The sequence below is a fragment of the Anastrepha obliqua genome, chromosome 6, assembly GCF_027943255.1.
Source record: "Anastrepha obliqua isolate idAnaObli1 chromosome 6, idAnaObli1_1.0, whole genome shotgun sequence".
Taxonomy (NCBI): domain Eukaryota; kingdom Metazoa; phylum Arthropoda; class Insecta; order Diptera; family Tephritidae; genus Anastrepha; species Anastrepha obliqua.
The window spans coordinates 24,787,971-24,810,702 of NC_072897.1; the positions used below are offsets into that span (position 1 = coordinate 24,787,971).

General features: G+C 38.2%; 1 protein-coding gene across 1 annotated transcript; it reads left to right on the plus strand.

Moving 5' to 3' along the window:
• Positions 1 to 7,854: 7,854 nt before the first annotated feature.
• LOC129249795 (transcriptional activator cubitus interruptus) lies at positions 7,855 to 22,096 on the plus strand. Its single transcript, XM_054889434.1, has 5 exons — positions 7,855 to 8,252; positions 12,388 to 13,076; positions 13,191 to 13,646; positions 18,191 to 18,355; positions 18,446 to 22,096. The coding sequence occupies exons 1-5, from the start codon at positions 8,066 to 8,068 to the stop codon at positions 21,581 to 21,583; spliced, it is 4,635 nt and encodes a 1,544-aa protein (XP_054745409.1). The 5' UTR covers positions 7,855 to 8,065; the 3' UTR covers positions 21,584 to 22,096.
• The last annotated feature ends 636 nt before the right edge of the window (positions 22,097 to 22,732 follow it).

The window sequence follows — 22,732 nt, forward strand, 5'->3', positions numbered from 1 at the left end:
TACAAATTAAAACTAGCGCGCACATAATTTTTGTATATCGTTCTTCATATTCGGAATTTTTTTGGCTAAATTGAGCAATTGGGATCTCTTGTCCTAAGTTCTTCATATTATCTTTAATTTAGTACTGACAAATAGTTATTTACATTTTTGGAAAGGAAGCTTTCCAGCATAGCTATAATAGTACAGTAAACACACTCGGCCCAATGCCTGTACTTTTTTCCGAAGAAGTAACCAGACTGAATCACAGGAAGGTTGGCGGTAAAATTGTAAATAGTACTTAGTAAAATATACGTATGCAAAAAAACCGTTCCTCTCTTAGGAAGAAAGTTTTGAAAGTCCAATTTTAAATGATTATTTAGGGAATTATGGAGTAGGCGGCACACAGTGGTTATTTGAAAACCTCCAATATTTTATTATAACTAGCGGACCCTCATTTGCTTCGCTGGGTGATTGTTGTTTCATCATTTAATTCATGCTCGGTCATTATTTTGTGACTTATTCTAATAACAATGTTCTATTTATTTTAGTGACTTACTCTAATGATTGTAAACTAACAACTTATTCTAAAGCCTTCTGATACACAAAATTTTTGGTTTTATTTTCATGCGGTGTATAAATATAAAGTAACGATGGTTTCCCTACTCGAGAACATCCTACATACAGTTGCCCATGTCCAAAGCATGGATAAGTTAGGTCAATTCCACATAATTGAAGTGTTTGACCTTGAGATTTATTGATTGTAATAGCAAAAGCAAGGCGAATGGGAAATTGAAATCGCTTAAAATCAAAAGGCAAATCTGTTGAAATCATTGGAATGCGCGGAATCAAAACATCTTCACCTTTAAATTTGCCTTTCAAAATTGTTGCTTCAATTACATTGTTCATTGTCCGTTTCACTGCTAATCTTGTCCCATTGCATAGTTTCGGCTGATTGATATTTCGCAACATAATGATCACTGCGCCGACTTTCAATTGCAAACGATGTGGTGGCAAGCCAGGCAAATTAAGTGAATTCAAAAATTCAATTGGATAATTCACTACATCGTCGGAATTAGTGATTGAATCAATTGATTTATAGGTGACAACTTCACCTGGAATTTGAGTCAAAATACTGGCATTGATTTCATTGACATCGACATTTTTGGCAGCTAATATAGCTCTCTCGCTTAGCCAATCTTGATTTCGATAGTTTTGTGCAATATTTGGGAATACATTTTGCACTAATTGTACTCTTGATTCTGTTACGGTACAAAAATTAGTTGGAAGTGTGATCATGCCTGTATTCTTATCAATTGGCTTTCGTCCCTTTCCAATTTGCAACAAATGCTCGAAAAATTCAGAAGATTTTGGATCATTCTGTAACTGCACACGAACATTAATAGTTAATGTGAGTTTTTGAGCATATCTCCACAGATTAGAAGATTTAAGGCACGCTCTCAATTCATCAGCTGCTGTTGATTTGGGAATAACAGGCAAAGTTTGTCGAAAGTCACCGGCCAATTGAATTAGTGCACCACGAAATATGTTTGTGTTATTTCGAAAATCTTTCAGTGTTCTATTTAAGACTTCCAGTGATTTTTTATGAGACATCGTACATTCATCCTATACAATAATTTAACATGTTTGTAAAACCTTTCCCATTCCAGAATTTTTAGAAATGTCGCAAGTTGGTTCTTCATTTACTTACATATTTAATGGTAACTTTAATGCAGAATGTGCAGTGCGACCGCTATCCAATAAAGTTGCCGCTATTCCAGATGATGCTAAAGCCAATGCAATATTATTCTGTGATCGAATGGTGGCCAAAATTAACGACAACAAAAACGTTTTTCCAGTCCCACCTGGTGCATCTAAGAAGAAGATTCCTCTTCTTTCATTTGCAACATTGTCTATAATTGTGTCATATGCCTGCCTTTGTTCTGAATTTAATTTTGGTAGGTTTGTTGCTACAAACGTGTTCCGATCATTTCGATCATATTCTTTTTCACGTCTTAATTCTGCATTGTATGCATCATGCATCGGACGATTTGGTGCGATCATACCTAACTCACTCAGAGTTTTATTTGCAATCATCAGGCAAAAGTCTTCGATTTTAATTAATGCCTCCTTATATAATTCATCAGTATAATTCAATTTTGGATTTGCAGTAATGCGACGTACTTGATGTAGGATATCTTCTGGCATGTATTCTTGGTAAGTACTCCACAATTCTTTTGGGTTTGCTGGGAAAAATGTAGCAATAATGATGGCAAATAGTGTTCTTATTTGGTGTGGAGAACTTGTTGCACATGCATCCATAAGAGTTGCATCCCACTGATTATCATTTTCAAGCAAATTCAATTCTTTGCATGCTTGCTGATAAGTACAACAAAGATGACCATTAACTCGTTTCAAACTTTCGAATGATCTTGGGCCGGGAATATCAACTAAGAGTAAACGTAAATAGAAACATTCCACTTTACTTGGATGCACAGTGTAAAGTCGTCCGATTGCATCACCCAAATGAACACCTGCATATCCATCTACAGGTATTTCTCGTTGCCTTCGTTGCCCAGGACCTTGATGATGCATTCCAAGTATAATATTTAGGAACATTTGAATAAAGCAATGTTCTTGCAAATGAATCTGTTTCACATAAGTTGAAAAATGCAGTTAGTGTTGTTGGTGTTCGTTCGGCCATTTGTTGAGTAGTATTTTCAGTGAAATAAACACTTTGTTCATTTTCTAAATGGACTGACAAATGAATAACAGCTGGATGGCGATCATGAATCGGAAATGATAATATTCTCCAAACTGCTTCGTTGCTACAATGTATCTTCCCATTTGGTAATTAGTAATTTCATCATTTCGATTTACAACTCCAAATACTGCCATGTCACTTCCTTTATTGATATATTTGCATACGTATTTGATGGATTTTACGGAGTTACAATATTCAACATTTATATGTGCGTTAAATGTTTTCGATAATAATTTGGAATACGGAACTATCCAACGGTTATCGATCTCCATGGCTTGATTATTTATTTTCCCAGTGACTGTTTTTCCATTATCTCCTGGTGATCTTCTAAGGTACAATGGATATCCATCATTTCCAGTCATTGTTTCAGCAATTAATTGCCTTGGGTAGTTTTTTGAACATTTACCATCAACCATACATGGAGAATTTTGATTTAACGTACCACACGGTCCATGAATCATGTTTTTGGTTACAGTAGTATGTAATTCTGGATCTTCATTTATGTCTGGAATTTCAGTACATATAATATGATCAATTTTATCTGTGGTTAGTTTTTGTTTTAACCAAATAAAAATATGCGCATGAGGCAAGCCTCCTTTTTGACATTGTACATCTCCGTAAACTTTATGTTTTACATTGAAATCCATTAGAGACTGTAGCTTTCGTCTAAACACTCTTGCAGTAATGTCATGCCTATCAGTAGCTGATTGCTCAGTATATAAATGATTCTTAATATCATCCCATTTCGGATTGCATGTGAAAGTTATGAATAAGTCGGGTCGACCATAACTTCTGACATAACACATTGCATCTTGGGCGTATTCATGCATATGCCTTGGACTGCCTGTATACGATGAAGGTAATATTACCATTTGACCAATGTTATTAACGTTGGTATCGTTGTTAATTGCATTCGTAAATCTATGTATTCGTCACAGCGTAATTTTCTTTGGTTGAATCTAATGTAATTCAATCGTTCTGTTTCTATTTTCGCATACATGTCAACAATATACTGATGAAATAATTTACGACATTTTAAAATGTGATTCTCTTGATTTTCTCTTATCATGATTCTGTATGCATAATAATTTATTGCGCTTACAGTTATGTTTGTTTCTTGACCATTTGCTGGATTTATTTGTTTTATATCAATCGAATAACCATCTTCACCACGACAGAACATATGAGGATATCGTAATGCATCATATTTTCGATGCGTTTCATTAACACGTTGCAGTGCATCATTTCTTCTTTGCAAAACAATATCTCTTGGTTGAAATTCATCTCCAGATATAACAGCTGCAACCTCGTTGCTTTGCACCAAAACATTGTGTGTGTGTAATAAACCTTGTAACTCTCTCATAATGACTCTGTTTATATTTCTGGAAAAAGCACACCGTGCTTCAAGTTCATCATCGTTGTCATTAATGAAATAAATTTGAAAAAATTTTGACTCTTGATCGGGTAGTGGTAGTAATGAACCTATTAAGTGATATGCTTACCTTTGAATCTGAAAAAAGCCATAATTTGTGTCCATAAAATCTAATGATTCATTAGATGTGTCAGCAAATGTTGTTGAACTTTGAAGTTTATGTATTACCTTGAACGTTGGCATGAAGTTATCGGTTATAATTTTTCCAGTACCAAAACATGTCGTTGGAAAACATGAATTATATGTGGAAATTTTTTCAAGAAAATGTTTGGAATCGGATGATATTCCCGATAATAATGTAGCTAATGGCTCGGGCGGATATTGTATGTCTGGTAAACAAACTTTTCCTGCAGCGCAACACATGCCTGGTGTTTCAGTTGTGAATTTCAATGCTTGACAAAATCCGCAGATTTTATCCATACTTCCAATGACAACGTATTTGTGAGATGAATAATCAAGTTGTGGATTATATTGAAATGCTGCACCATCCAAATTTACAGAATTGATATTTATTGGCCGATTTTGAGAACATGACCTAGTACCATCTCTTTTGTTGACTTAATCCATCGGCATGATTTTCCTCACTTTCATTTTGTCTGTGATTTTGCACATTTCTTTTGTGACGTGTATTACGTCCGATGTTAGCATGTCTTCTACCTCTTGGCATTTCTTTTACCGAATCAAAGTGGTCTTCTTTATGTCACTGTGAGCTCTTGATTGCTACTTTTCTTGTTTTTAAACTGGAATTCAAATTAACATACGGTTAGCGCCATCTTTTAAAAATATAATTGAACTGTGAGCACGCGTTGAAATGAAAATTACACAGAACAGAAATGGGAAATGATCAGCAAAAATAATATATATTTTTGAAATTGTTCTTCATAATATCTAAGGAAAGTGTGAAAACAATCTCTTTTCTTAAATATCTTAAGTAAAAACTTCTAAAATATTAATTATTTTTGCCGATTTCTGTTGTGTGTATTTTTCACACCATTTATTCACTGTTTCACTTGTTATCAATCATTTGCAAAATTAATATATATTTTGTAAATTTTTCGTGAAAATATCGTTGGGAAATGTGAAAACAATCTCTCCTCTTAAATATTTCTGACGCACTTTTTTTTATCTTTTTGGTTGATGCCTGGAAACTGCTTCACTTGAACACTTTACCAAATAAAACACTTTCTTGTTAGTTTTAACACTTACTTTCACTATGCACTATTACTGATAAGCTTTGGTAATCTTCTAAGAAAACGGCCTTGCTGAAGTACTTTTTTAGCGACGACCTGTTCAAGTTCGTTGAGCTAATGGTTTTGCTTCGGTTATACCGAAGTGTGGGTGTAAAGAAGAAGTATTTAAGCAAAGTGTTAAGTTAGTCACAGCAACATTGTGTTATGATTAATTACTGCAGGCGGTCAGCTACAGCTGTGCCTGCTAATTTGTATGTTTCTATTTAGTCCAGTCAAAAGAGACGAAAAAAATAGCCAACTCCGTAATTTTAGGAGTATGCGAGTTTATGGTTTTATTATGTAAAACCCATCACTGTGAACTTAAATTTGAGTTGGGGTTGTGTCCCGCGGCCGCCATCTTGGAAATAAGGGTGCAACTGGTTTTTTGCGATTATCTCGTGAATTTCGAAAGTTACGAAAATTTTGTTGAATACTTTTTTGTAGATAATAATATTATCTACAACTTTCATTTAAAACGTTTTATTGTAAAATTAATAATAAAAAAGTTATAAACAAAATTACGCGAAAAATTAAGGGATGCATTGTTTTAAAGCGTAATAACTTTTTTTTTATTGATTTTATGGAAAATATACCTCAGAGCTTTTCTATAGAGCATTCTTTTGTGAACATTTTTGTCTAAAAGTTTTTTCCGCTATCTTTATTTAGTCGTATGATTTTGAGCTGCTAAGCGGAGCAACCAATACATTAGCGAAGCGCGTACATGATTACACAGGCCGACAAAATTTAACCAACATTCAGACCCAGAAACCAGACTATATATTTCCAAAGGTTTATGATGCGCTAAACCCAAATCTGGCCTCAGAATTGCTCTATCAGCTCTGGTTTTCGAGATATCCTAACCTAAAAGTGCAAAAAACACCATTTTTGCCCATATTTGAGGTTATGTAGCCTTGCAGATGTTTTCTTTCACCAAAATTAAAGGATGGCATCTTTAAATAATATCCTTCTTTTTTCAAATGGCGTTTTGTTTGCTCAAATATCATTTTTTTTTCGCAGAGATATCGCATTTTGAAATTTTCATGTTTCGAAATTTTCCTACACCTGAAAATCGATTAAGATAACATAGACATGATATATTCGATTACTAATTTTCTTGAATTGAGTCTTATTTTTCTTAAAATTTTGTCTCACACCATAAGTGTCCTGACTCACCACATCCCTACACTATCTAACCTTTGGGTACCGAGTCACACACAGCCCTAACCCCTAGAAACCACCCCTATCATACCGCGAGCAGGCTTTCCCACAAACTCCAAATTTACATACTATTAATCCATATATTTCAGGCCCTCAAACCCAAGAAAATTAGTAAGCGACTATATCATGTCTATGTTATCTTAATCGATTTTCAGGTGTAAGAAAATTTCGAAACATGAAAATTTCAAAATGCGATATCTCTGCGAAAAAAAATGATATTTGAGCAAACAAAACGCGTAATTTTGTTTATAACTTTTTTATTATTAATTTTAATTACAATAAAACGTTTTGAATGAAAGTTGTAGATAATATTATTATCTACAAAAAAGTATTTAACAAAATTTTCGTAACTTTCGAAATTCACGAGATAATCGCAAAAAACCAGTTGCACCCTTATTTCCAAGATGGCGGCCGCGGGACACAACCCCCGACCCCGAAAACTCAAACTTAAGTTCACAGTGATGGGCTTTACATAATAAAACCATAAACTCGCATACTCCTAAAATTACGAAGTTAAATCCTCTTTTGACTGGACTAATTCTATGAGAATGCAGGCGTGCAGCCACTGCTGTATAAATATATGTATATGTATGTATGTATGTTTGCATTCCATTGAAATGTATGTAATGGAATGAAAATTGAGGCATAAATACTGCTGCGTTAACTTGTAGATATGTGAGTAAAATGTACGCTCCATGCAGCCGTTTACAATAACAACCACACGCGTAAAAAGACGCTGCCTCGTGTATACTGTGTGTTGACGAAGAAGTAAAGGACAAACATAGTTACAAACCTTCTCCACATGTGTCTCTTCAATGTGGCAAAGTTTGGTTAAAATCGGTTGAGCCATTCTCCGTTAAGTTCATCATAACGCGAAAAACGGCTGAATTTTTATATATATTATAATATATAGATTAAGTACCTAAACATGGAAGTTTTATATGTATCAAGCCTCAACCAACATACAAGGTTGACTGACTAGTTTACCTTAGCATATCATGCAAACAGTTTATACAAGATTGTTCCCATAGGAAAAGAGCCTATTGTAGGCTGAACAGATCCGAAACATCCGACCTAGACAGACCTTAGGGCACTATAATAATAACAGATACCCAATAGCTATCCCCGGTGGAGGCCACGCGTCAATAACATCTTTTAGCATATAGAAAACATTACATCTATTTCAAATACAAAAAAATCAGCTCAAATTTCATTATATTTTCTAATAGTACCTATTCGGATTTGCAATTTCTGGCTTCCCGACGGGCAGCTGCAGTGGCCGCTGCAGCAACTATTCTACCGCCACCGTCTCTATTATCTACAACAGCTACAACCGTTGCAAATTCCATCAATTCTACATCCGATAATGGCGCTAGCATTACAAGTGAATGTAATGTGGCGTCACATGGCGGTGCGAATGAGTGCAACGGAAGCGAGACCAACAACATGCAAATGTCACTGGACGTCGCAAATGCGGCCGCAGCCGCACACCATCATTCTCATCATCACACCCATGGAGTTGTGCCGCCCCCACCAGCGCAGTCACACGATTTCCATCCAGCTTATAGAATTCCCAGCTACATGGAGCATTTATATTCACTCCAACATACGAGTCCCCCGACATCGTTTCATGGTAAGCAACATTTTAAATTCCAGATACGAATGTGATCCATGAGGGTATTCTTATTTTTACCTTATAAATTAAAACATAAATACATATTTCATTTGTGTGAGGTATAGGTTTACGTAGTTTTTTCATAATAAAAAACTGCTTGGCTATAAGTTATACTCAAGTTATAAAAATTAAATAAAATTGGACGCTCCCATACCCACGCACTTTCAACAAAAGTAAAGGAAATGCTGTATACCGTTTTTAGTCAGAAGTTATTGACATTGTTCTATCCCGTTAAGCTGATGCTACCATATATACCTATACCTATTAGACCAAATTTTCTTACTAAAAAATGCATGCTTATTGTACGAAAAGTTAAAAAATGTTTTATTAAGTATAATAAGTATTCCATTTAGAAATTCCATAAAAGGATACAAATGCTTGGCCTTTTTGATCAAACTTAAGAAAAAGTTTTTTCTAATAGCGGTAATAACCTCCGAGTGTATTTCTGCCATAAAAAAGCTCTTCATAAAAATATTGCCGTTCGGAGTCGGTTTGAAACTGTAGGTCCCTCCAATTGTAGACAACATCAACACGCACGTCACAAATAGGAGGAGGAACTCGGCCAAACACCAAAAAAAGGTGTACTCGCCATATATATATAATATATTATATGTATATATACCTCACAGAAATAAGTATATGCGCAATGGTATTTTCAAATGAAAAACTATAAAGAAGCAGGAGAAAGGTTCAACCAATAGTTTTAATATATAGTTAGGGAAAATAGGAATAAAAAATTATACAACAAAAATTCAACTTGACTAAACTTATATTATTAAATTAAAAAAGAAATTAAAATAACTTCATATGAAATAAGTATGTGTGCATTGGCCTTTATTTACACTTTTTTTCAAAGTTTCTATAACTTTCGATTTTCCAATAATTAATATGTTTTCCATTTTGAGAAAAGGCATAATTTATACGTTTAGGCATAGAGTCCGCCAAGTTTTGAAGAGTGGAATCGCCTATATTTTCCCACTCTTCCACTAAAGCACCTTTCAGGTCTTTGATTGCCTCAAACTGCCGAAAATTTTTATAAATACGGGTCGATAATATTCCCCAGAGGTCCTCAATTGGGTTTAAATCGGGACTTAGTGTTGGCCAATCAGAATTGAAATTTTTCTTGACGATAGGAGGACCTTGGTTAAACGAGCCGAATGGATTGGGGCGTTGTCTTGCTGGGAAACCCAGTCGTTTCCGTATTTGCTTCCCGCAAACTCAAGGAGAACATCCTCTAATATTTCAGCATAGAATTCTGCGTTGGTTCTTGTCGGAATAAAACAAATTAGAGACTCCATGTCCGAAAGCGGCCGAAATATCAAAGACCCACCACAGTGGTTCCGCTTATGGCGCGTTTGCCGTGGTTGCCTAAGGTCCCGCCAATATTTCTGGCAACCGTCTGAACCATCTAGGTTAGGTTAGGTTAGGTTGAAGCGGTTGTCTTGTGGGACACACTCAGGCTCATAGCCCATTGTGATGCCGCGTTAAAAAATTGTCTGCCTAGAATAGCAAATCTCCGTCTGGATAGAGCAGGACAATGGCACAGAAGGTGTAAGATTGTCTCTTCCTCCTCCTCATCAAGACAACTTCTACAGAAGTCATGTGCTTGCTCACCCATCCTTTGGGCGTGCCTACCTATTAGGCAATGTCCCGTTATGACTGAAATCAGTGTGCTAAGACTGTGTTTATTTTGGCTGACCAATGATTCTGTGCGTTCAGCACTAAGAGTCGGCCACAGTTGATGGGCGGTTTTGCAGGTGGCTTCATAACGCCATATTTCGTTTACTTTCCTTACGATTTCTTCAAGGATAAGTAGCTTATATGTTTGTAAGGGAATGCCGATGTCATTGTCTATGTACTCATCGGTCAACTTGGTGCCGAGTCTCGCTAGTTCATCGGCTCTACAGTTACCCTCAATGTCGCGATGGCCAGGAACCCATATTATCCTTAGGCGAAATGACTCAGCCATCTCGTTAGGAGATGTGCGGCGTTTCATGGCTACTTTGGAGGTTGTCGACTGCTTTGTGAGGGATTCTATCGCCACCTGGCTGTCAATGAAAATGTAGATGTCATTTCCGGATATCGCATCACACTGTACCAGTGTTGCGGCTTTCGTTATTGCCATCAGTTCGGCCTGAAAGACACTACAGTAGTCGGGGAGCCGAAAACTGAAGGAGATCCCCAGATGCTCGGAATATACAACTCCACCAACCCTGCCTTCGAGCTTTGAGCCATCTGTGTATACATGGATAGACTCACCCAGTCAGCCAGTGTATCATTCTGGGTTCCAATCCCCATCTCTTTCCAATTAGCCTTCCGCAGGAGTACAACGCCATCATAGATTTGCGTACTCTATCTGCGACTGCGAGCCCCCAATTTAGCTTCCTATCAAGTACAAGTCCTAGATATTTCGCCATTTCTGTCACTCTAAGTGGCTTCCCTCCTAGGAATATGTGTTTAAGAGCAGGTGTTTAATGTTTTCTGCTAAATAGTATCAAATCCGTTTTTTCCAGATTTACTTCAAGTCCTCGACTTTTACACCAAAGTGATAGTCTGTTGAGGGATCTTTGTTGAAGATCGCATAAAGTTGGAAGGTGCTTCCCTGAGATTGCTATAACAATATCATCGGCATATGAGATTATTTTCCCTCCCATTTTTTGGAGTTCTTGAAGAAGATTATTGACAGTTAAGTTCCACAGAAGTTAGAGATTACCCCACCTTGGGGTGTACCCCTGATCGGGAGTTTCTTGGTGGATGTGTCACCCAAATTTGCGATTATCGTTCGCCCAGTTAGCATTCGTTCTATAAACGAGACTAGTGCCCTGTTTACACCCATTTCCGTTAGCGAAGTTGTAATAGCCTCCGAATATATATTATTGAAGACACCCTCGATGTCTAGAAAGGCAGCGAGGGTGTATTCCTTATAGTGAAGTGATTTCTCAACCGTGTCAACTAGCGCGTGGAGCGCAGTTTCCACTGATTTGCCTTTGCTGTATGCGTGTGGGGACGCTGATAGCTTATTGCAAATTTCTCCTTTGATACGCATATCTTGTAAACGCTCTAGGGCTTTTAACAGAAAGGATGATAGGCTAATCGGCCTGAAGTCCTTCGGTATCGTATGTGTGGTTTTCCCTCCCTTGGGAATGAATATCACTTATACTTCCGCCCATTTTTTGGGGATATAATTGAGTCGTATCGCCGCCTTGAAGATTAAGGCGAGTATAGGTGCGATCATATCTCTTGTATGTTTCAGATAAGCGGGGATGATTCCGTCTGGACCTGGCGATTTGTAAGGTCTGAAGCTGCCAATGGCAAAGTTTATGTTATCCTCCGTTGTGAACTATAGGTTGAGTTCTACTGTCTTCGTTGCAGAGACAACCTGGACCATCTAAGTAGAACTTTTTTTCGTCCGAAATTTATAGTTTCCGGCAAATGCTAAACGAGCCTTAATGTGGCTTGCTAATAATCTTGGTACCGCCTCCCGCAAACAATATTTAAGTGTTCCGTCCTCGACCAAAATTTGATGTAAGACATTTCTTTTTGAGCAGCCAGACGACGAATATCTCGTTTGCATCTGCTGTCGATGTTAGTTGGTCTGCCACTTCGTTTGAGTTGACCATATGTTTCTGGATTTTTGCATATACAATACCCAAACAAAAATGTACCGTTACTATCAAGAAAGATATCGGTATAAAAAACTTTGCCCATATACTTATTTCTGTGAGGTAGTCATTGTTCCATATTTTCATATTATCAAAAAAAATTACGTTCTGTTCTGCAAGTGTGTGTCCATCTCACTGGGTTTTAGAATTCCATTGTGCATCAAAATAATCGTTTCTTAACAGTGGTCGCCCCTCCGAAAGTAATAGCAAATATATGTAGTAACCTCCGAGTAACCTCTGTTATGAAAAATGTTTTCATAAAAACCATCTGTTGCTCGTAGGCGGAATACGACCGATACAACACTAAGACGCACAGCGAAAATTGCTAAAGAAGCTTAGCCATCTTTCAGCAAAGTATGCGCCACAATACCATTTTTATTATCATTTACATTTCACCATTTATTAGTGTATATTAACTTTACCTTGCGCAGATCCATACACAGGCTGCGCTTCATCGTTTCATTTAACAGGGCTTAGTCTCAACTCTGGCGATTATTTAGGCGCGCGTTCACTGGGTGAGCTGCATCCGGCTACGGCTGCAGCAGCGGCAGCAGCTGCTAACTCACTAACAAGCACCGACTTTCATTTCAGCGCCGATGGGTCGCGATTAAATAGTCCGCGACCTGGTAGTGTACGTGCTAGTATGAGTCGGAAACGTGCTCTTTCCTCTTCACCATATTCGGATTCCTTCGATATAAATTCAATGATACGATTTTCACCGAACTCGTTAGCCACCATTATGAACGGTTCTCGTTCCAGCAGTACAGCGAGTGGTTCCTATGGCCATTTGTCAGCAGGCACAATTAGTCCAGTGCCACATTTGCAACAGCTTCAGGCACATTTGCTCCGAGCGAGTGCGGGCCTTTTGCATCCCCTACCTTCCCACCAAGCCGCGGCCGCCAGTATGTTCGCTATGGGCCATATGCATCCACTCCAATCGGCTGCAGCTGCGGCGGCTGCTGTAGCAGCAACTGTCACCAACAGTGGTGTTGGTAGTACGAGTAACATTGGAGGAATCACACCCCTTAATAATAAAAATAGCACACCGGCTAATAATAACATTGTTAGCACTACCATTCCGAACAGCATTACGACCGAACAATTGTTTAATAGAAAAATGGTAAGTTCATATTTATATGCAAATGTTTTTCTAAAAAATGTATGCACGCTTTACACTTTTTATATGTACTCGTAAATCGTTGCGAATGAATGTATGTGTATATGCATTAAACAGCATTACGAAGACAAAGAATCAGTCAAAAGTAAGCCTGAGCAACCGATATACATATCAAGAGGGGTCGCACAAGTTGAAGCGGACAGTGCATCAGCGAATGCGCTATTGCGCCGGCAACAACGTTTTAAAAATTTAACGCCGAATGTCAATAACGTCCATTGCAATACAACAACGCCACACGGCGACTATGACTGCCCCATCGTAGACACAACGGATATAAAAGACGAACCAGGTGATTTTATTGAGACCAATTGTCATTGGCGGGATTGCGGGATCGAGTTCATCACTCAGGAGGATCTAGTAAAGCACATTAACAACGATCACGTTCAATCCAATAAAAAAGCTTTTGTTTGTCGATGGATTGAATGCTCGCGCGGTGAAAAGCCTTTTAAAGCACAATATATGCTCGTCGTGCATATGCGTCGCCATACGGGAGAAAAGCCACATAAATGCACGGTAGGTTTTAATATAATACCTATTATAATATTTTTAAGATGTATCTAAATACACAGCTGCTAAGCCGATTGCGCTAGTGTGTTCACTGCCATAGAAAAAACACACCTACTTTTTATATGTTAAGACGAAATTTCGTCTGTGTTACAAGGTATAGGTTAGGTTGAACTGGTTGTCTTGTAGTCACGCATAGACCGGTTCTGTCCATAGCGAGTTATAAGTAATAGTTCGAGCAAAAGTTTCGACTTTTTAGCGAAATTCAGCAAATACACTCACCTTGATGAAAGGAAAATTTATGTTAAACATGGTTGAAATTAATCGATAACCACGACCACCTCGCATGTAACTGTAATTTCCAAAAAAAAAGAAAAAGGTGATATCTCTGTTATAAATACACCAAAACTACTCACATTTGGTGCAAATGATGAATTCAAAAAAATCAATACGATGCAACAGGCTTTTGAAAAATTGGCGGTGCCACACCTTCTTTGGGTAAATGCGTGTATCTCAATAACGACTTAATAAAATTTTATGAAAATGGATGCGGGTATATACTGGCTCATCTATATTTTTGTACTTGAAATTGCTTTAAGTGAGAAATGAATGTGGGTTTTTAAATTAGTAATTTAAGATTTTCTTGCAATTTCGGAAGGTGATTTTTTAATATTTCCGAATGTTGTTTAAACACAAATTGACAGGTTCCTTAAATTGCACAATATTTTAATAGACACTGCAAAAATTATCAGTAGTTCAAATTTTAAGCGTTTGATGAGCCGCTTTATGAAGTTCGGTCCGGACCAAATTTAGCACTTCCAGTTTTTAGATAGATTTCAGTACATACAGAACAAAAATTCGATTGTAATAATCTAATGCATGCCTCACTGACACAGACATTTTTTTTAATAATATTATGCAAATATACGTTGTTGAGGAAGGATCATGTAGCCCCTAAAATCAAGGAGTTGAGATTCACTCTCCTTATGTTTTTCTGCAGTAAGTAGTTGTGCAGCAGCAGTTTATCAACCCATCAATATTTCTAACATATGAATATTTATAAGAAATGCAATATAATTAATTTTCGGTTCTCAAACTGTTCTTAAACATTTAGCAAAATTGGTTGCACTCTCCTTCAAAATGGAGTTTTTGGATTGCTCTCATGGAAACAATAGCGGTAGTAGGTTTATAGGCATTAAAAAGTGTTAAGTGATGCCGTTGAGATCAGGGATTATATATGTATATATGTATCATGTAAGTTGCATAACCGGATTGCGGATTTACTTCAAAAAATTGCATCCAACATACTGCTTCACATGGATTCTCCAATTACCCCAAAACCCTTACCAATGAAAACCTGACTGCCTTGTTCTTCTTTTTTTCTACTATCTTTTATACGAGTATTTTGCTGTCATAAAGGAATTGTACCCTTTACCCAAACCCATCTAAACTTAACTTACAGTTTTTAATATTTATTCGAATATTTATTTATTTTAGAAAAGGTAACTGCAAATACTGTTCCTTTTGAAATGGGCCGTTGTGCGAAGGTTTTTTGAAAAACAGAAAAAGTTAATATCAAACCGACAGAAAAGAATGCGAGCATTGCCCCCTGCAGCCGGTGATTTCAGGAAGAGGTGCGATCTTCGTCCGATAATAGTCCTTTAGATATACAAAACCACTGATAGGTAGGTAAGATGGCAAGAGTACCCCGGCACACTTCAAGAAGCACTTACGTGCCGTTTAGGACCACACCCACAGATGCACAAAATATTATGCTTAATATTTTACCAATAGAGCAATTCGGTAAGCAAACAGCTGCCAAAGCAGCTCTCAGACTAAGAGAAATCGGCTTACTCAGAACGAACCCAAGAGGACACTCTTCAATTTTAGAAAATATCCTCTGCATTCCTGCCACAACGGATTTCTGTAAGACCAAGGACATCAATTTAAATAAATCCTTTGCCACAGTATTTCCTTCCAAAGAGGAATGGGATAACGGGCTTATTGTTAAGAAAAATGATTTAAACATCTACACAGATGGCTCAAAACTGGACAACAAAGTAGGTGGAGGGGCTCACTCCGATAAACTCGGAGTATGCCAATCATTTTGCCTACCTGACCATTGCAGTGTATTTCAGGCGGAAGTCACTGCCATAAAAACGGGACTTACTGAAATAATAACGAGAGTATTATCCACAAATGAAGTCTTCATTTACTCGGACGGTCAAGCTGCAATAAAAGCGCTTGAATCAAAAACGCACTCGTCAAACACAGTTCTAGAATGTAGCTGATACCCATGCCTATAGCCACTGGTAAATTACTTATAGACAGGGAAACCATCAAAAAGGTAAATACAAGCTGGCAAAACCTCAAAACATGCGAACTAAGCAGACAGACATGGGCGAACAGGAACAGCGGTCGATCGAAGATCTTGCTAAGATTTAACAGAGAAGTTATAAGAAAAATGATAGGCGTATTAACTAGTCATTGATTAATAGGCAGCCACGCTAGAAGGTTAGGACTCCCGTACTTCGATTTCTGTAGAAGCTGTCTTAATACAGAAAAAGAGGAAACAGTCAGACACCTTTTATGTGAGTGTGAAAGCTTAGCTATGAGAAGGCTACGCACTCTTGATACAGCATTTCTAACCGATGTAGCGGATATAGCCCATCTAAAACTAACGAAGCTCCGCTCGTTTATTAAAGCTACCGGATGGTTTGAAAAGAAACACGTAGGGTAAGGATAAGCTCCAGTGGTATCACAATGAACCTACGAAAGGTCTAAGTGTGTCTTTATGATAACAACCCTACCTACCTACGGGCCGTTTTGATACCATAATGTGGACTACTACATGTGCAAAGAAAAATTTTGGGAAGAGCATACAAAACCAATACTTTTGTCAATTTTATCAAGAGTGCAGTTGAGCTTGTGAATCTTAATAACACTGATCTTTCCTACTGAAACTCATAATATAACGGCATCTATTGTAAGGCTTCTGAAAATGCGGTTATATAGGAAAAACCTGAGCGGCGTATATTGAGTGGATTATAACGCCTCCATACGTCAAAGTGCTCCATACGGTCTCAAATCTAACTTCAATGGATTTGTGTATGGTTACCATTCGGTAAGACTTGGGTTCGAATCCTACTTTGGGCACGAAACAAAAAATTATAGGAAATGTTTTCTTTAACAGCGGTTGGGGAGTATCTTTCTGCCACGAAAAAGCTCCTGATGCTCAGGACGAGCGCAGCGCATTTTCACAGATTGACAGGCAAGTTTTCTAACCCTAACCCAGGCGTCTTTGGCGTCGTGAGTGGTTAAGAAGAGTGAGTGCAATCACCGTACGGTACAGGATGGTTTATGTGGTGGTTTCTTTTTTTAAGTTCAAAAACAACAATTCTTTCTGGACCTTGGAGGTATTTTCTTGTTCGATATTCGCCTTAAGGGCTTGAATCGGTAATGGATTTTTCGCAAAACATCGATTTTTCAGGGGAATCCCCAAAAACAGTCTAACGGCGTCAAATCGTAACTCCGAGGTGGCCAATTGACAACACCGAGACAACTGATAACACGATTAATAGTTTATTATGCCTCCGTAGCGCTCAACGTCGACGGAAATGGTGTTTCTGGGTTTGCTTGACTTTGAAAAAAAATTTTTAACATTTTCCAACTTTGTCCAAGCATAAAACCATTAATTTCGATCGATGAAATAATATGTATCGAAAAAGAAAACACTTTGAGATTGTCGATAAGCTGACTCTTTAATGAGCAAATGCAAAAAACGGATGTCACCCTAATTTTTGTTATCCTTCCAAGCCCAATGTTTTGTATTGGCACCCACACCAGAAAACTGGGTGGGTAGTGTCCTCTATGATTATGCGGTAAACTGAAATCTGTGATATTAAAAAGATATTTGGTCGTTGCCTTTGCCCCTATATGAAGTTAGTTTGAAAGTAGGTTCGATCCAAACATTTTGTAAATAGCAATCGTCCCTCGTCCAACCCTAGCAATTAAATACAGGGTGTTCGGTGAGGGAAATTGATTGCTCTTTCATTGATTTAAAAAAAATTGTTTAGTGCAATTATTCCACTGCTTGATAATACACAACAAACAAGCTGTCAGTTTGGGACTGTGACCTTTAGATGACCAGTAATGGCAATTTTGCTTATTTACACGACATTTCGAATTAATTTGACGAATCAAATCTCCACTTGTGGCAAAACGTAAGCATCGAATATTTTAACATGACAAAATCTACGGCGAGCAGTTGCACACGAATCATTGGCCTTCAAATACTTTTCGATTGCGGACGCCCGTTGTTCACCCGTCCACTGTGACATAACCCGCAATGAATAACGAAGCTAACACTCATACGCTCAACGGTTCGGGAGAAGCTTAAAATTAGAACCTAATTCTGCCGCCGGACACCCTGTATCAAGATGCCAATCACAAATAAGCCCAAGTCTCTTTAGTCTGTCACCCTCCATCACTTTCATAATTACAAAAATGTATTAAATTTTAGTTTACACAAATTTTTTGTATTCTGGTAATAGTTCGAAGGTTGCTGCAAGGCGTATTCTCGTCTCGAAAACCTCAAAACCCATTTGCGCTCACATACAGGGGAAAAGCCATACACATGTGAATACCCAGGCTGCAGCAAAGCCTTCAGCAATGCGAGTGATCGGGCTAAGCACCAAAATCGTACCCACAGTAATGAGGTAAGTTAGTTACAGCTTCTATTTATCTTCACATAATCACAATAGTTTTTATATCTTGGGCTGAACTCATATAAGTTTTTTATCTTATAGAAACCATATATATGCAAGGCGCCAGGCTGCACAAAGCGCTATACCGACCCTAGTTCACTGCGGAAACACGTAAAAACCGTGCATGGTGCCGATTTTTATGCAAGCAAAAAGCATAAGGGATCCTCGCCCGATGATGGTAAAAACGACTTAGATGGGCACAATCTTGAGAGCAATATTCAAGGTACTAACAGCGCGAAACCTTCGATGCATTCACAGCTTCATGGTCAGAACCATCCTCAAATTGATTCTAGTCCGCACAGCGATGATATGCATTCTGGCAAAGCAAATAGCATATCAAGTCCAAGTATCAAATCGGAATCGGATGCAAATTCTCCAGAGCACAGCCCAAATGGCACGGATGGACATCAGTTATTAGTACAAGAGCAACAGTTGAAATTGGCTGGTAATATAAGTGACAACGAAAATGCCGGATCTAGTTTTGGAACTCAAGAATTCCAATTGGGCAATACTGCGACACTAGATGGAGGCTGGGATTATGATGATGATTTGGAGGTAGCAGATTTACCATATGTTTTGCGCGCTATGGTAAGCATCGGGAATGGAGTTAGCAGCGGCATTGGTAGTTGTGGTAGTGGAAATAGTGGGGTTTGTGGTGGCGTTGGTGCCAGCGGTATATTTAGTGGGGCTCTGCCGCGTCACCGACTTCGGGGACGAATACAAGCGAAAGGTATACATTTGGGGGCAGCGATGCTTTCGAATATTCCTGAATCGCGTCGAAACGGTGGAATCGGTATCGGCGAATTAAATCAGAGGATTAACAATTTAAAAATGGAGCCTACCATTTCACCGGTATCTCCCCCAAACACAGAATACATTACCAAAATGTCACTACCAGGTAATCATATCAGTGATATGCAAACACGTATACAGCCACAACAATTCTTGCGACGCGATAGTCAAAATTCCAACGCTAGCACATACTATTGTAGCATGCAAAGTAGACGCAGCAGCCAATCATCTCAGGTGTCTTCTATATATACGATGCGACCTTCATATAATACAGGTTCCTTTTATGATCCAATTTCGCCTGGATGCTCTCGTCGTTCCAGTCAACTTTCGAACGTTACTTCCGGTATGTTAGGTGGTTGTGGCGGTAATTTCAAAGTTAATGGTGATGCCAATGGTTACGCCAATACTAATATTAATAGCAATGCAAATGCCAACAGCTCTAAAAAATCCTTATTATTAAGCAATCTTGTCAATGCAGTGACAAGTGCTAACAGCGTGAACAGTACTAGTTTGCCACCACCGCCATCCTCACACTTGATATCATCTCATTTAGAGCGCTTGCAATATGTTAATAATCAACACAAAGCTTTACTTCGTGACCGCGGCCGTAACTCCATACCAAACCTTCCATTTTGCCATCCAGTAGAGCAAAAAAACAACTCGAATGCAGAAAATTCATGTGAAACAATTCAACCTTTACAAGAACTCTCAAGGCGACGCCAATCGGAGCCAGTACACGTAGAACGCGATCGGTACACATCGTTTCCATCAGCTTCAATGCGGATTCCCCATCCGAACCCTGACACTACTCTGCGCATTGCTCAGCGTATAGAAATTGAAGGTTGTCAAGCCAAATTAAAACTCAATAATTGTAGTGCGCGTAGTGGAGGTGATTCCATGGCTGAATCACATGAGCCCCATCCAAACGAAAGAGTAAACTTGGATGAAGTTGAAGAGGACGAACTTATCGAAGATAAATTGGTATTGCCAGATGAAATGCTTATGTATTTGAATAAAGTTGTGGATAAATCGAATCCCACTCAACAACAGGAATCTTGTACTCAGAAGCAACCGCAACAAAAGGTACAAACGAAGTCCCTAGAAGCAACACTACTGCCAAAAGTAAATAACGAACCGACACCTTTCGATGATAGCCACAATCAAACATTTTCAACCCAAATAATAGATGATGTTTCAAATGCGACACGCCCATTACTATCGTCCATAATATACCCATACACGTTAGGGCACATGATGTCATCTCAGTCTGTTTATGCATTGTCGGAAACGGGCACTCCCCATTCAAATTTTAACTATGAATCAAGCAGACCGCAAGCATCAATTTCTACTTACGATTATTATCAGTCCCAGTCACAAGCAGTCGCACCTCAGGATATGGACTATGACTGCAGACATCACAACTTGACTAGTGGCGCTTATTTAGGATGCGATGAACAGCCATGTGATCATGACCTGGGCACACGCTATTCCCAAGCCGAAAATTTCGATCTACGATCTAGTGCGCGAAACGCTGACTTACAACAGCAGCAGTCCCAGTCACAACAGCAACAACTCTTTCAGCAGAAACAACAGCAATTAACTGCAACTATTTGTGTTGATTCATCAATGACAAGTTTACCTGAGCTTAAATCAGGCAATGTAACGAAAGCTCGCAGTCAACAAGTTGCCACACCGGTTTCTTTAGCCACGCAAAATAATACTATCTTCAAAGTGCCATTAACAGCAGCACAAAATTTGCAGCAGCAACGACTACAATCGCAAAAACCAATTGCGTCGATATTGAGCGGGCCAGTTAAAATGTTACCTGTTGCTGAAGTACAATGCGGTGATATAAGTCAGTCTCAAATGTCGCCCGCAATCGAAGCGCACCAATCAGGCCCTACAATAAAGTCCATAATACCAGAAAAAATCACAACAACGCAAACGGCAGTAACCACTACAACCATGAGTGTACAATCAATACCAACCAATCAGGGTCAGTTGATACCAGCAGGCGGGCTCTTCTTAAGTAACACACTAAACACAGCAACAGCAATTGCGGCATCCATTATGGAATTTGGGGGTGCTAGTACAAATGACGGACGCAATGTAATGCAGGTGACAACTGATGTACCCATTACTAATAGTAGCATGCGCCTTGATACATACCAACGGACACTTGAATATGTGCAGAATTGCCAAAGCTGGTTAGAGGCGAATAATTCTGCTAGTGGTAATCAGGGAAATAAAAGACGCCATTACGACCAAAACGTCCAACAACCCGTTAGTAGTTCAACGCATCCCAGCTCCAATATGATCATAAATGATATGACAACGTCATTGAGTTCACTACTGGAAGAAAACCGATATTTTCAACTCTTACAATAAATGCATCTAAGATTACAAACTAGAAAGTATTACCTATTTTGTATTATAATCTAAATTTTAATCATAAATGCATGTCTAGCATATGTTTACGGGGTGCTTTGGTACCGACTATAAACGCTTTAATTCTACATCTGTAGTCGATTTCTAGGCAAAAGAGACGTAGAAGTTGGGATCAAACTCGAACATTTTTATTTTTATCTTCCTTGACGATGAATGTGTGTCAAAGAAATGCTATATCTTTTGATTTTCAAGTCTTATGCTCAAGAAAGTAGTTCTAGATTTACAATGAGAAGCGTAATATGAATGTTGGACGTTATCTAGTAGATAATTGTATTGTCTTTCGAATACATTTTTACCTTCGTGAGCATAGGACTTCTAAATCAAAAGATGTAGTCTTCTATAGACACACCGCCTATTCCTAGGGCGTTGGAGTTGGACCCGACTATTAGGTATCTTTCGTCATGAAATTAATCACAGAATAAAACCTTAAATTCTTTAAAGTTGGTAAAAATATACCTAGTATATATATCGTATATACATATATATGGTACATACGTCATCGTATGTAGATAACACAACTAATGGTAAGTTAAAGGAACTTAACAGCTTTATATCACTTAAACCATTGAAGAGTATTGGATGAAGCACTGATCGGCACTGCGATGGTATCACATTGAGATGGTATCGCATTGTGATGGTATCGCATTGTGATGGTATCACATTGTGATGGTATTTAACAGCAGAAGTGGTTACTCTGCATGACAATCTCACGTACCGAAATGAAAGGGCTCAGAGTGAATTTAGAACCTTAGTAGTTCTTTTTCCAAACACTCAACTGACGAGTCTTACACAACGATCTCCTGTATATGAAAGTGTAAAACTGTAATGTAGTCCATGATCATACTGCTGTCGGAGTAGTAAAAAGGATAGGTTCGATTATCGAGAAAATTCGGTTTTATTTTGTACTAGAATCTAAAATTTTCATAGTTTACTGTTTACAAATGTGATACAGAAACTTCAATTTAATTTAATCCCCAGCAACAACGCGGGCCTGGGAAATTTTAAATGGTTTCTGGTATAAGAAATGTACCTGAGCATCTTGCCGTACTTATCTGACACACAAAGTGATCAATGGAGACTTCTACCAAA

Bases quoted from the DNA above. Each gene is read 5' to 3' on its own strand.
- LOC129249795 (XM_054889434.1), top strand. From the start codon at position 8,066: ATGCAAATGTCACTGGACGTCGCAAATGCGGCCGCAGCCGCACACCAT. The intron at 13,647-18,190 runs GTAGGTTTTAAT...TTCTGGTAATAG, and splicing joins AAAAGCCACATAAATGCACG to TTCGAAGGTTGCTGCAAGGC. The intron at 18,356-18,445 runs GTAAGTTAGTTA...TTTATCTTATAG, and splicing joins ATCGTACCCACAGTAATGAG to AAACCATATATATGCAAGGC.